Raw genomic sequence first — 15,418 nt, 5'->3', positions numbered from 1 at the left:
CATATGATTTTTACATGAGCCAGATCCTAAATTCGAATTTTTGAGCATTGCAGATATTAATAACACATTGATACCCATACAAAAACACCCACATAGGGGTTTTTTAAACTACGTTGGTCAAAAGATGTCACACTCCAATGGCAAACCTCTTGTTGCCTCGGGTCTCTTTCTTCCCAGCTTAGAACCAACAAGTGGGCAACTCCTTTTTGTACCAGGACGTTACACCACTTCAGTATCGCCACGTTGCTTTCCATTTCTACTTAAAAAAAAAAAAAAAACTGTTTACTGTTAACTCGTGCCTAATTCTGTTCTGAGTAAACAAAAAGAAACAACTGGTTCAGCGGACACAGTGTTGCTCTGTCTTAAAACAAACTTGTGGCCTTTTTTGGAAAGCCTGTAATTAACTGACAACACTATCTACAAATCCAGATTTTGGCTCAAAAGAACACAAGCTGACAGACTGAAGTCTTAATGTATTTCTTGAAGTTCAATCTCCTAAATGAATCTCGGTGGAACAAAGGTTATATCACAGGGATGTTTTCTTTTGCTTCCTATTTACCGCCTATTGCTTTATCTTTTTAGCAACAAACACTCCCATTTAATTCATTTCTGTTTTCATATTTCTTCCTGCTTTTTTCCCCCCCTGCCTTTTTTTTTGTTTATATGTTGATTTACATCTTTGTTTGGGAAACCATGTGCTGGTTTTCAGCTAGAACGATGTGCACAGCTCGTACCTTTGGTAAACATTCCTCCTCTCCTTTATTGCAGACACTTTAGTAGATGTTAGTAGTATGGCTACATAATAGTTAAACCTCACCTGGGAGCGAAAAGAGCTGATATTCTATGAAACTCTACTATGAAAACAGCTGTAATCTGGAACGAATGCCCGTACTGTACAGACGACCTGCTGATTTTTTTCCAGACATCTCAATAGCACCCTTTTCTTTCACCTGAACTGCTCCACCCTGTGGCCGTATCGTCGCAGCCATTTTGTGTCCTCGTTGGTAAGCAGTCAGCTAAATAATTCCATTGGGATGCAAAATTGAGACGAAGGCCACCCATGGCTTTACTCCGTGTTTATTTAATCCCACGTCATTTACCAGGCCTATGCAAAACTCGTCTCAGTATGTTAACTATCGAGGACGCACTAGATAAATTAAACTCCTCGGGTTTTAATTACAGAGCTCAGTCTTGAGCTTTGACTCATAGACAGACATATCACGTCTGCTTTTTCTACTACATTTCAGTCGGGGCTCAGCCTTCGTTACCTGCATCGATGAGATGTTTCAATGGTACACTTGATTTTCATGTTTCATCAGCTCATTTCCTTTTTATCCTGTGCTCTACTAAGCACACCCCCCCACACACACACACATATCACACTATTGACCAGACTGGACTCCAAACAACATTCTGACCTTTTTTTAATTTATTTTTTTATCCCCATTTAACGTGTGCATCTGTCCGTTCCTCCGCCTGAAAAGTAAGACAAGGTACAAATTGGTGAAAATCATCTCAAATCTTAGCTTTAAACACCAGTGTCTCCAGACTTTGTTTTACAGGACTGAATGAGTTGACGGACATTTCAAAAAAAAGGGGAAGCAGCTGGAATGATTTCATCTTGGACTGTGCAGACACTACATAAGGTCAATACTGTTGCTTTACTGTGTGGACACTGGACTGCAGTTCGTCTTAGCATTCCAGCTGGAAACAGTATTTGGGTGTTATTCCATCGCTTAGCTCCGTTTCCCTAATATCGCCTCTTTCATGGATGAGTGAGCTTTCTTGAGGAAATGGAACCAACGAGTCCCAAAAGTGCAAAAAAAGTGCTTCTGCCCCCCTCTGGTCTTCTCTCCGTCCTTCTTATTTTACGTCTCTCAGATCTACGAAGGGTCGATCTCGCTTTGCTCTCTTCCTCTGAGGGAATGCAATACAGTGTCGGCCCTCAGTTTATTGACATGAATCTAATGACATTTTTGTGTATGTATCATATAATATTACTGTTAATGACTGATGAATATACAGAATTATTTTTATTTTGTTACATTTCATATATATACATAAATATATCTATATTAAAATGTTTACAATAAGATTTTTAAATTTTGTTTTTTACTTTTTCTCCGAGTGATTTAAGTGAATGAAGAGTTGGAAACCCAGAAATGTTGCAGGAGGGTGTCAATGCTATCTGCTTGTAGTCTAGTTATTAGTTTACAGTATTGATGATAATAGTATTGATAGCTGCCGTTAACCTAGTGGAAAATGGAATGTGCATCACAAGCATGTCTTCATAATGTACCGCCAATGTAAAACGTCACACTGCAACTGTATAAAGGCCAAGGATTCAAGCTGCCTGTCATGTCTGTACGCCACCAAATTAAGAACGGTATACTGTAAAATGTATCTTAGATTATCTATATATAAATACATATATTGTTAAGCTGTACCAACAGTTCAAAGTATTTGCTAATTTTACTACACTTTTGTTTTGTATATGTAGGGGGAGTCTTATGGCATATAAATTCTTCAAATTGAGTCAGGAGTTTAAAAGCAGACTATATTTTATAACGGCCTTTTAAGTTATTGCGGCCAAAGCACTGATATTATATATTTGCTGTAAAGAGAATTTAAGAGTTTTATTTTTCTGATATTAAAGTTACTTAATAAAGACGGTTTCATTTAAAGCCACGTCTGACTTGTGATTCCTTCATTTTGTAAATTTGTGTTTATTTAAACATGCATGTCTGACAGGGATCTCAGATGCTCGTGTTGGTAATGGTGATGTTTTTATTAGTGAAACATGTCAATAATGAGAGAGGCATCCTGAAACACATCTTCCAGAACATGCAAGATGAGTGTAAGCACAAATATTAAATGTTTGAACTCCGGGCTTCTGGTTCTGATTGTGGTTCTTTGGTCATAATTCCTACCACATGGAAAAAGTCCCTTTGGCCAAAAAGTACCGTTTATTGGGTCCAAATTTGCAGTTGGAAACAATTATACAAGTTGCAGTACTCACCATGTAGTGATGCTTCACATTATTGCCTCTCTAATGTTTACACTTGAAGGGAGCTCCTAATGGGACACGGGCAAAAAAAGGGGGAAACTTTCTTGTTCCCGTTGGATATGTTTCTGGTGTAAAACAGATTCTTTGGGCCCATGTCCCCTTATAGGGCTGCAGTACTAGAGTCCAGTCTCAGGAGTGTTTTTCTAGTGTCTCAGACTTAGACTCGTTGGTATTTGCACTCGGACTTGGCCATCGGCCTCGCCAAATGTTCCAGATGGTCTTGGAATTGACGAAGGTGGTCTTGACAACAGCACTGCTGTACACGTCACAGGGAGAGCTACAGAAGCCTGTTCGAAGGTTGTGAAAAAGGTCTATGAGGGTTTGAATCTCTGAACCTTGCAGCACGAAGACAGGAAAAAACAAGACTTGAAACACCAATTTGTCTTCGATAACTCTTAATGAAGACTGAATAAAGTATGTACACATCAACTTGCAGTGTATGGGAATAGGATTTAAATAATTTCACCTCTTGATGGCGCCTCAGACCAGCTGAAGCCGGTGTGATCCATAAAACATGTTTGATATATGCCACAGTCAGTTGGACCAACTGGGGCCTAATCGTATAGTTGGAGCTGAGTGATACATAATACCATAACCATAATCTGCACAAACCCACAGGTGTTTTCAGTTGTGGTTCATTAGACTTCTGCTCAGGTTGTAGGAGGGTGGCGCTATGCTGGAATCTCCGTAGCCATTTGGATTTATCACGGTGGTAAAAGCACAGGTGTCACTAATGATGGCATGCCCAACACCAGGACCCCCGAAACTGCAGCAGCTAATTCAGCCATCATCAATATTACTTCCACCTACTGTGACAAAAAGAAAAGGGATATGATAAAGGTGTAACAGGAGAGGGAATGTGAAAACGGTCAAAATCACTTGTAAAGGTTTACCATGAGCATTATTGTGTTAGCTTTTCAGTGAGTAAAGTGTTCCCATTTGTGTGCTTTAACTTGAGTAAACTGCCACTCAAATGGCAGAAGGTTGCTTATTCCTAACTCTTCTTTTTAATCCACTGTGATATAAGTAAAACTGGGGGATGTTCGGATGTTCCTATATACCTTTTTAAGGGCAGACAGACAGTTATCCTCGTAAACACGTCCCCTCGTTGAGAAAAACAAACAGGTCACCACTTAGAGAATACCACTCCATGTTTAATTACAGACTCTCACATAAGAAATACAGGTAAAATTTATATCTGCAATCTGTCATAGTAGTCAACATCAACTCATTTGAGCTGTTGTCTTTAGGCTCCTATAATAACTGCAAGTACTATAAAAACATCTGTCCACCTTAAAGCACAACAGAAAATAAGATTATTTCTCCAGACACAATTCAGCATCACTTCTTTCAGTAACATAAAATAAAAATCAGAAGTTTTCCTGCCATTTAATCAATCAGATGCATAATTATGAGAATAAATCCCAAAGTTGGACTCCCTGATGTAGGATAAACTTGTTTTTTTTTAACAATGCTATTCAAATGATGTAATAATCAAAAGGTGGGACAGAAATTTCAACAAAACCTTGAACAAATTCAATTTTAGCTCTAACCCACCAAGACAGCATTGTTTAAAAAATAAAAATAAAAAAAAAGAATCACACACTTGTTTATGGACATAAAACCAAATGAATGTCATGTTAACGGATGACCAGAAAGAATATACTGTATGGCAGTTTGGTGTGAAAAACAACAAGCATGGGCAGATGTTTGTGGGTAAATAAAAAATAAAAAAAAACTCTAATCAATATATGTAATCTATTACAAATGCCTTTAAAAACAAAATGTCTCACATGCAGCGCAGGGGCTGAGGAGGAGACCGAAATCAAATTATTTCTGTGTCAAAATAACTTTGTCTGCGAGAGAGAAAATATGCTTGTACTCATTTTACTTTCAAGGGAGGCTCCACACTAATTACTGACTCGTTACTGTATTTATATAAACACATTTTTTCTTTTTAGGGGCTTGGCTGCTAAAATGATGAGTTTATACAATCAGATTTGATCATTTACATCAGTTATGAATGTGTAGCTTCCCTCGGTGCACATTTAATGCTGTTCTCGTAAACCAAACACAGACAACACACCTATATAGCAAGTGCTTTTTTTTCCTACTCTCCTCCGATAGTCCGGTTTCCCTGTGTGGTGCAGGGCGAGTTCTCTATTTCAAAAAGGGCGTAGAGATAAATGGGTCTATTTGCCATTAAAATTCATGCAAACATTGACATGCACTTCAAAAACAAAGTTATTTACATGGATTAAAAAGGAGAAAAAAAAAAAAAACTGCAATCAAAAAAAGAAAGACTGCAACTCAGAACAGCCAAAAGAAACCCTACAGATGTGTGTGTAAATGGATATGAGTGAAAGGGCAAAAGCAGATTTAAAAAAATAAAAAGGTGTCTTAGTGTTACATATGTTTTTAATACAAATGCATCACAATTTTGCGTCTGCTCACAATCTTATGTAAAATATAAACCAACATATTCACTCCCTTGTTCATATCGCACGACAACCACCTCAAAATAAGGGTTACTGAATTAAAAACAAGAAAAAAAAGTAAAGTGCTAAAAATATAATACAAATCAATTAATAAAAGTAACAAAATAAAACCAAGAAAATATATGAATATTGCTGGCAAACCATCTCAAACTCTCTCATCTTTGTCAGTAAACTACATACAAGAGACCTGGATCGAGTAGTATATGTGTGGGCTGCAAGTCATAAGATATTTAAATACAATGATTCTCATCGAGTGTGGAGATACTGCCGCGTATGTTTGGAGATAAAAAAAAAGAGATAGAATTGAAATGAATACAAGTAGACATAATTAAGCTTTAAAATTCAAATCAAAGAAACCTCCAAATTAACGAAACTGGGGCAAAGTTCAGCAGCTGACTGGACGTCTTCGCTCTTATGATCACGCTACGCTCACAGTAGGTTTGTAAGCAATGAATACTTTGGTTGGCCAAAACATTGATAAACCCCGCTCCTTGTACTGTGATCAACTGTGAGGCTCTTACTGAACCAAAAGCATTGCAGCGTTTTTTCTGTTTTGCTCTCCGTGTGAAAGTGAGAAACGCCAACAGTTCACAGGAGGCGCATGAGATTAATCCTTCATGGCAGCATGAAAGAGGGCAGTAACCATACACCAGGGGACCAATGATCACTTAAATGAGAATCTTGTCATCATTTGTGGTTATATGAGTGAAAACAGACAGTATCATCAATGGGTAATTAATTAAACTTTGTGTGTCATGAAAAAAAAACTACCATAGTGTAGCTGTGACACATAGAGGAGGACATTATTGTCTGTGTCCAAAAACCTCAACTCTAACTTTAGTCCCAAATCTTAGTAAATTGAGAAGGGGAGAAAACAGATTTGTCAGGCCCACTGCCAGTTTACAAAAAAGGTCCAAACCTGTAGTTTGACAACACCTGACCTAGAAGAGTCCCTAGACTTGACCTTGTTTAAGATTGGCTGTGAATGCCCCAGTATGACCGGATCCAGCTGGGTGCTCCCCAACCCTGACCAGTGACCGAGAGGCGGCGATCAGCATTTATGTATGTGCTGCTGCTTTTCTATCCAGTCATGACGGCGCACTGAACTTGCTTGTCATCCCAGATGTAAAGCTAACGGCTTGAATGGAAACTGGCAGCAGTACTCTGGTGCCCAGACGCTGGATACGAGAGCCTCTGTGTACGGCGTCTCATCCCTCGGCTGTACGGCACTCGGATGTCCTTTTATTGTTCAGTGAATCTAATGTCTGTCAGTAGTTGGTGGTTCTGGACTCCGGGGGCGCTGAGTAGTCGGTGTACATTCCAGTTTCGCGGGATCTGCAGGTCATCTATGTGCATGTTGTGATGCTTTATAACTGTAGTTATATGCGACGTATTTTTATAGTCATCATTCCAGTCATCACAAATCAAAGCCATCTATCAAAAATATAGATACATATATCTTTAATATATGGCTTTGGCTCGTTTTAGTGTCACTCTTGCTTAAAAAGTAAAAGTAGGGGCCACAGTGCACAACGGTGCCTCAAACAAACCTGAAAGTTTTTTTTTTTTTTTTTTTCATGTGGGACAGCTTCAGTGTCACAGCTGTTTCACTGGCTTCTCCATGCAGAACAGTTCACTGAGGAAGACTTTCCATTGCCACTGTTGTTGCAGTGTGCTGCTGCAGCTGTGAAGGTCTCAGTCCAGAGGTTGTGGGTCTGCAATAGGCATAGTGTGCAGAACCTCATCCAGTAACTGTAGAGCTCTGTGCAGGTGGATCTCGATCCAGCAGGGGGTCTCCTTGATGCTCTGGCGGGGGTAGTCGGGCCCCCAGCCCTTGACAAAACTCATCCTGAGAATACACAGCCTTCGGAGGTCGTCTACCCCAATACCGGCTGCTGCTGACAGACCTGAGAGGACGGGAGGAGAGGGAGTCGCAATCAGTTCAGTGTGATGTTGCGAATGTGTGATAAACCCAATACAAGATGTGCTTTTCATTCAAACTTGAAGGAAAATCAAATAAATACTATTAATCCAAACTGAAATATCTAATTTATTTAGATTTCATTTGAATAACTAGAGCTTATACAATTGGTTGATTATTTGAATGAAGAATTCTCTGGTTGTAACTTCTCAAATGTACATATATGCTTGTTTTCATAGACTGTGAGGACAATAAACTGAATATCTTTGGGTTTGGACTTGTTGGTCTGACAAAACAAGTAATCTTAATATGTCAAATTGGGCACAAAAAAAAGTTGACGGACATTCTTTACACTATTTTCTGATATTTTAAAATACTGGATTATTAATCAATAAAATTATGGGCAGATCAATCGATAATGGAAATACTTGCATATAGTTTATGTTAAAGTCACAACTTAGAGGCACACACTATGTAAAAACATTCAGCTTCAGTTTTGGAACAGTGAAGCCAGCATATATGTATCATCCAGTAGGAATAAATATAATTCTGTACTGCTGTCGTATCAAATATTAAGAGCATGTGGATTTAACTTCATTTGGATGAAAACTGAGTTGAACATCTGTCCGAGCAATTCTCTGTAAGTACATGGCTCTCTCTCACTGGCAGTAAAATTTACATCCAACTTGCATTATAAGCCTTACTGACAGCTGGAACCACTGCCAGCTGCCTCTACCTCCCACTGCCCCCCTGTGCGACTGTGAGTCTGTATTTGCAGTTACAGTATCTTACTAATAGCTGGAGCTATCCCTCCTACTGATCCAGGTCCAGGTATATTTCCAGCCACTGCGGCTGCTTGGGCTGCAGCTGCTGCTTGAGCCGTGGCAGCCTGCTGTTGCATCTGTCTGTGGCACTGACGAAGGTCAAACACCTGGCAGGAGAGAAGAGACTGTAAATACTGTACATGCAACAGCAATTATCCCCCCCCTCCGAAGGAGAAATGTCACCACCACAGGCAGCTAATCAGGGAGAACCTCGGTAAGAGCTGCACTGTGTGAAGATGTACGATTACTCCTAATGATCATGTGATTGGAAAAGATGTGGGAGTATGGGGAACGTTTCCTGTTTAAACCAATGTCAATGAGGAGCACACTGCCTGAGGGGATTGCATGGAAAGGGGTGTTTGCAGCATGCACTCAGTCGCTTCCCCAAGAGGCGAAAGAACACTTTATGAAATGTCAACCTTAAGTGATGTCCTCTTTTTTTTTTTCCTTTTACAGTCCAATGAGCCATGTCCCTACCTTGATGTAAGCGCTGGGGTAGATTTTGTGAACAGCGTCTCCAGGGGCTCGGCCTGCCTCTCTGTCCAGGTAGTAACTCTGAACAAACACTGCGTGGTCACTGAGGCATCGCACCCACACATCTCCCTCGCCCTTACATTCCAGTTGAACTCCTTTTCCAATGTGAAGCCTGGGAGAGAGCAAAGAAGACCGATCCATGTGAGTTGTCATCGTAAACACACTCATCCAGCAAAATATGCTACCAAACAGCCATACATGCTCTATAATGTGAAAATGCATTCTCTCTTAATATTTTGGGATATTTATACCTGCATAAACACACATCTAGAGATACAGAGATACAACCAATGACAAAGATTTAATGTGTTGTTATTATAGAGCCTGTTTCTGTAAAACAAGATCTGCTCTATGATTCTTTCCCTGCTTTAAAATGCCATTTTATTTCACAAACTACAGCAGCTGTAGGGTTTTAATTGTTTAGCTCTAAATATTGAAGGTAACCGGTCAGCTACCTTGCTCTCTCAATAGCCTCAGTGCGATGTACGTTGCTGAGCTGGCCCAAACAGAACCTGTCCCCTCCTGAGGGGTCGACATAGCCGTCCACTGTCACTATGGGGCAAGAAGACGGCACCTTAAATGTCTCCCCAACTTGAACGTCCATCTCGAAATAGGCAATGGAGCACCAGTAGTCAGGAGCTGAAACAGAGGGAAGAACCTGATGTTAGTGGTTTTAAGTCATGAATGGAAATAACGACAGACAGTTTAAAGTCGTTTTTCTTGTGATCCAGTAACGGTGTGTCGTTTACTAAGAAGAACATTGGAATAAAGTGGACATTCGCGACAGAGAGCATCTGAGAAGCCGTGTGCTTCTGTCGACTTTGCAGCTGTCAAATTCTACAACGACACCCAGTCGGCGAACTCACTTGCTAACGCTAGCTCGCCACCCGAGTGAGGCAGCGGAGCGGACGCACGACAGACGTGTGGAGCAACGGCAAGTGTGCAACCTCGTTTGACTGGTTCTATCAGGCACAATCCGCTTCAGCCGGCCCCTCGCCAGAAGCTCATAAAAAGCCCATCACTGATAAGATAGCAAGATATATATGCAAGGATATGTGGCCCATTGATGTGATAAGAGCAGGTTTTACGTTATATTTACAGTTGTTTTGGGATTGTTTGATTTCTATAAAAAGTGAGCACCAGTGATGACTAAATGTTTGATATTTTCATTTGATAAATGACTAAAACTGTTAAATGAACAATGATGTTTTGAATCAATTTGTTTAATCTGAATAATCTCACCATTAAAACTAAAGTACTAAAACTACAGTACTTTATCTGACTGTTTCTGAACTACATGCTATAAAATAAAGGTGAATTTGTCATTGTGCCAATTCAAACTTAACACAGAGGCAACCAAACTGAGCGTATTAACACGGCTGATCTGATTTAACAACGCTGCCTATCAATGATAGCCAACCGTACTGAAACAACTGAAGAGTGGATAAAAATGTGTAAACAACGACTATCAAATCTCTTCACAAGTTTTCTAATACACCAAAACAAATTCTGTTCAGGGTTTATGTACTTGTGGGCTGTGTGTTCTCACCTGGATGATTGGATATGGGAGGCTGAAAGGCGAGCTCATTATGCACAGGCCCTGGCAGAAACAGGAGAATAATGATCACACACTTCGCACAAAATGAAATACAAGTATGTGATTTGGTTTGTGGATTCATTTACAGCTGTGGCCCCAGTGTGTACTCACAATAGTGTGTTGGATGTGGCATAGGAGGGTGGTGCTGTAGATGACCGTTGGTGTGGTGGGGTATGTTGGGGGGGAAGCTGTTGTTCCTAGTCCAGGTCGAACTGGCACCTGAGGAGAAAAGGAGAACAGAAGTCAGAGAGCCACAGATGAATCGATAAAGAGGCAAAAACTCACAAATCCCAGAGCGATAATTCACAAAACTGAAGCAGAAAAAGTCTTAAACTGTCAGACACAGAGACATAAGAACAAACAGAGAGACAAACAAGCACACACGTAGAAATATTTCACAACTGTATCTTACTGCCTGATCCAGCAGCAATGGCCGGGAAGGATGACGTTGAGGCAGAGGTGGAGGCCTCAGCAGGTGGGAGCAGGTTTGGGGTCGCAAATGATTCAGAGGGGGCCGGGCGGCTGCCAGATGGGGGGTGCTGGATGGTCTGGATGGAGTGCCCTCCCTCGATGGAGGGCAGACTCTGCGGCCCATCAAAATCGTACTCGTCTTTAACAATTAGTCCTGAGCTGGGTCCAGAACTGGTAAGTGTCAGTCCTGATAAGTCTGTGGAGCAAAGAAAAGAAACCGCAGTATTTACATTGATTTCCTCCTTTCAAGTCAGCTTTTGGTTACGGTTTACTTCAGTGCTCTATTACAAACAGAGAACTGAAACTTTAACATTTCATTTCTTATATTCTTGTTTATTTTTTAAGGCTTCTGCTGAACCTCTCATGAAAAACCCCTCCCTGTTACCCACCTATGCCAGGAGACACCACTCTCTCATAGTGATAGGGGTTGACACACACATTGTCACACTTGAGGTCGAAGGCAAACTGGCAGTATTTGACGTGCTTCAGTTCATTCTTATGCAGGTCAGGCCACCGCCACAGCCGGGCATAGATTACATGAGGGAACCCTTTACGTCCAGCCACCTGGAAACAACAACAACAACAACAACACGAGTTAATTCTCCTTACAGCTGGGGTCAAACGTAATGTTAAGTCAATTATTGGCATGCAGCGTATTTTGTTGTGGTGAATGGCCGACTACACGAATACACGCCGGTCAAAGTGCTTTTAAAATGGCTCAAGCGCTACTTGGATCAGATTTCCTGAATCTTCTCACTTTCTTATTTATTTATTTTTTGTTCTAAAATAATGATGATGATTATATTTTATAATCACAGCTTGCCGTGTTTATTTTGGCAGGTTTCTCATCTCACATTTTGGATGTTGTTAGAGCTCAAACAATGAGCCGACTGCTGGAAAACTATTGTGATAACTAAACGTTTCTGCCATTTTGAAACAAAAAATGCCCAATGTTTAGGACTTTATGCTTTTTTGGCCGCATATGATAGTAAACTGAATATCTTCCCTCCCTCCCTCACCCACCTCTCAGACATTCGCCCCACTCTGCTTTTAGTCTGTCATCTACCTCCCCCCCCCTTTTTTTTCATTGCTCAACTTGTTTTTTATGCTGTTTTGCTTCTTCTATTTATAGTTGTTTATAGTTTTATACTGATATTGCCTTTGCTGATTATGTTGTCTTTGTGTTACCACATAAAGTGCATTTGGGTACCTTTTAAAAGGACTATAAAATAAAAGGGATTATTATTCTAATTATACCAAGCAATCAGAAGAAATCATAATATTAGAATATATTCACTATTTTCTGGCAAAAATAACAAATGCAGATGAATCTATATAGAAACTGTCATTAGTTGCAGACCTAGATGTTATTCTGAATAACGAATATCATGGATTTTGTTTTAAATGATAAAAAAAAAAGTACTGAGGCTATTTATTCTATTTTAAATGTAACCTAATTAAAATGCAATTGATTCTGATGACTTGGTAGTTTACCACTAAAAAGACTAGAACAAAAATCCCCAAACATGAACAAATGTATTTACACTATTGAGAAGACAACGACCTTCATATTAATGCAGCCGTGTGTATTTAATGATGCAGGAAACCGTGTGGTCGTACCTGCAGGCGTCCATCAAGTGTCCTCTGAATGGTCACACATTTGCTGGGATGGGCCCCGTTGGTGGTGATCGCCGTGATCAGGGAGTCAAGCTCGTCTTTTTTCTCCTTCAGCTTTTTCACCAGGCTCTCGATGGCCCGCTTGGCAAACGTCTCGCTCTCGCCACCCTGCCTGTGACACATCAGGCTGTGCACAATGCTCAGGCAGGCGTCGTTGCTGGTAGGTGTGTTGGTGATGGACATCTTGGCTTTTTTTTCGTTGCTGTCTCCGACTGCACTTTCTGGGGAATGTGTGTGTGTTGTTGACACGGTTTCACATAATCAGGAAGCCGGAGCAGAGACGATCAGAGATGACCTTTGATTAAAAAAATAAAATAAAAGAAGCACAATTCAGCTGCAGATGAGGCAGATCTGAGACTGGAAACGAGAGGGTTTAACATGCAAGTTATCAGAACAGTTTCAGAGAGGCGTTATTAACTTTTAAGGTCATTTTGGAGGCTGTAGATAAAGTTATAATGAGAGGTCTTTCTAATATTCAGCTCTATGAAAACACATATTAGGAACAACTCTCAGTAAAATGCAACAAAACAATTCAACAACAGCACCACAAACTACAACCTCTGGAATTACAATAAAGTTAAATATATATATTATAACCCACATGAAAGATTGCAGTGATATAGACATTTGTTGCAGGGCTGTTAGATTACATTAAGGTAATTAAACGTGTAACAAATATCCTCTGTGTTGTTGTTTTCTTTAGCAGAAGCTTGTCGCTGCCATGTTACTATTGTGTTGTACTGCTGAGCAGATTGAGAGGACAGATTAACTTCCCGGTAAAAACCGATAAACACACAATGTTTCTGTTCTGAGGGTCTCGCTGGCTGGCAGAAAGCACGAACCAGAAACTATAACGCTCCAGTTCACGAAGTTTTTAACTGTATAATAATAACGCTAGCTCACGAACGACCGAATGGGACGACGGTGTGGTATTTTTTACATTTGCAACTGAGTTTAGAGAAACCCGGAACTGTTTATTGTGGGGTAAAAATAAAGTTTACGTTGTTGTTGGAGCTAGCGGCGCCACTCTGGCTGCCGTTAGTCGGGGGAAGCTACAGCAGGCGGACACAACCAACCGGAAGTCAGCACGTATTGTCTTCAAAATAAAAGGCCAAACTTTTTAAAACCGAAGCGACAAACATGTTTAACGTGTTTTAGAAATATGAAACTCGACTGCTGACAGACTAATATTTTACACATCTAACTATTAAGATTAAAAGTGACATTATGTGCTTTTCTTACATGTTGTATACAAACACAGTATACTATTACTACTACTCATTTAATTTCTGTTAGCCACATACCATGGCATACATTTACTTCTGTCTATATTGTCATATATTGTATTATTAAAAGGTACATAGATAGATAGATAGATAGATAGATAGATAGTTTATTCATCCCCAAGGGGAAATTCACAGTTCCCGCAGTATCCACAGACTGGGATAAAACAGATTTAAAATTTTAAGGAGGCATGCAAAGTACTACTAATAATAATAATAACATCAGCAGGAGGCATGCAAAAGAACCAATACATACCGGTACTTAGACTATTATTATATTTCTATTTTTTACTTTTACTTATATGTAAATACCTATATATACACATTTACTATTTCTATATAGTGTTAGATATTGTAATATAAATATTATTTCTATTCTGGTCTATTTCTTTCTCTTCTTTAACGTCGGGTGAGCACCTTGAGCAACTGTAACAAAACACATTTACCCCCCGGGGATCAATAAAGTATTTCTGATTCTGATATAAAACCAATTTAATGCAGGCTGTCAAAAAGTCTAACACCAGAAGTGGCATCAGATAACTTAAGACTACATTTCCTACCTTTTGAAGGTCATTTTAGTCTATTAAAGTTGTTTTTTTAAGCACTGATACATCTAACCATGTATATATTTAACATATGCATTCGTTAAACACATTTGCCAACCACAAACTATTATTTATTGTACTTTCTACTGCTGTGTCAGACGTTTCTTTGATTAGAGTTTTATTTTGGAGAGCCGAACCGGATACACCCGCTTTCATTCATAAAAACTTGACGTCGCCTCGTTAGCTCCGTGCTAACTGACAACATCAGCTAACACCGCTGATTGTTGATAGCACACTAGCTCCCGTAGCATGCTACTATGAGGTTAGCATGCGTGTTTGTTTATCACGGTCAGTTCCGCACAAAAATAAAATGCGCAGACTTCTTTGTTTCATAGCTAGCAACACATTAATTGCATGCGACTATGAAAAGCGTTGGTTGGTAGTTTAAAATGCAAACTAATTTAAAAAAAACACACACACACGCTACCTGGAGTTAGCCTGTGTGGCAGCTAGCAGAAGAGCCCTGCCTCTGCACCGAGTTACCGAGTTACCGGGCCGACGGGGCCAGCGGGGGGGCTGTGCAGGTCCTGTACGCCTCCTGGATTGTCCTCATCAACTGTTTACAAAAGACAAAAAAACAGTCCCTGTCCTCAAGCTGTAACCTCACATCCTCAAAACGAGAGCTCAGATCAGATCAGAGTCAAACCTCAGATTTCGTGTCAAGCCCCGACCCACTTCTCTCTAGTTCCTACAATGGCGCGTTGCGCATGCGTAAAATGAGAAAGGTGTGTGTGTGTGTGTGCTGCAATATATTTTATATAATAAAATATGATGTGTGGTACAGCAGAACCACACCAGTGTGAGTGTTTCTTTGCTTCTTTGCAACTTGACTTCACTATAAACCAGGATCTGTCTTGTTTAACATTTGAGAATTTCCTCACTCCTCTTCCTTCTTTTTTTCTAACCACCATGAAAACATCTTTATTTTTATTTTTATTTTT

General features: G+C 40.0%; 1 protein-coding gene across 2 annotated transcripts; it reads right to left on the bottom strand.

Annotated features, from left to right (window-relative positions):
- Positions 1–4,203: 4,203 nt before the first annotated feature.
- LOC118325572 (mothers against decapentaplegic homolog 4) lies at positions 4,204–15,190 on the bottom strand. 2 transcript variants are annotated; one of them, XM_035658289.1, is made up of 11 exons: positions 15,124–15,190; positions 14,905–15,033; positions 12,533–12,884; positions 11,302–11,476; positions 10,854–11,108; positions 10,553–10,660; positions 10,394–10,444; positions 9,300–9,483; positions 8,788–8,956; positions 8,279–8,417; positions 4,204–7,472 (listed from the first exon to the last, which is right to left on the bottom strand). In XM_035658289.1, exons 3-11 carry the CDS (start codon positions 12,770–12,772, stop codon positions 7,261–7,263), a joined length of 1,533 nt encoding a protein of 510 aa, XP_035514182.1. In that variant the 5' UTR covers positions 12,773–12,884; positions 14,905–15,033; positions 15,124–15,190; the 3' UTR covers positions 4,204–7,260. The 2 variants fall into 2 exon arrangements, with proteins under 2 accessions (XP_035514182.1, XP_035514181.1); XM_035658288.1 differs by having other exon boundaries at positions 14,905–15,175.
- Positions 15,191–15,418: the final 228 nt, after the last annotated feature.

The sequence above is a fragment of the Morone saxatilis genome, unplaced genomic scaffold, assembly GCF_004916995.1.
Source record: "Morone saxatilis isolate NCDOM2014 unplaced genomic scaffold, NCSU_SB_2.0 Contig16, whole genome shotgun sequence".
NCBI classification, from domain to species: Eukaryota; Metazoa; Chordata; class Actinopteri; family Moronidae; genus Morone; species Morone saxatilis.
Note: the sequence above shows the minus strand (reverse complement) of the source record. Positions and strands in the feature narration are given on the sequence as shown.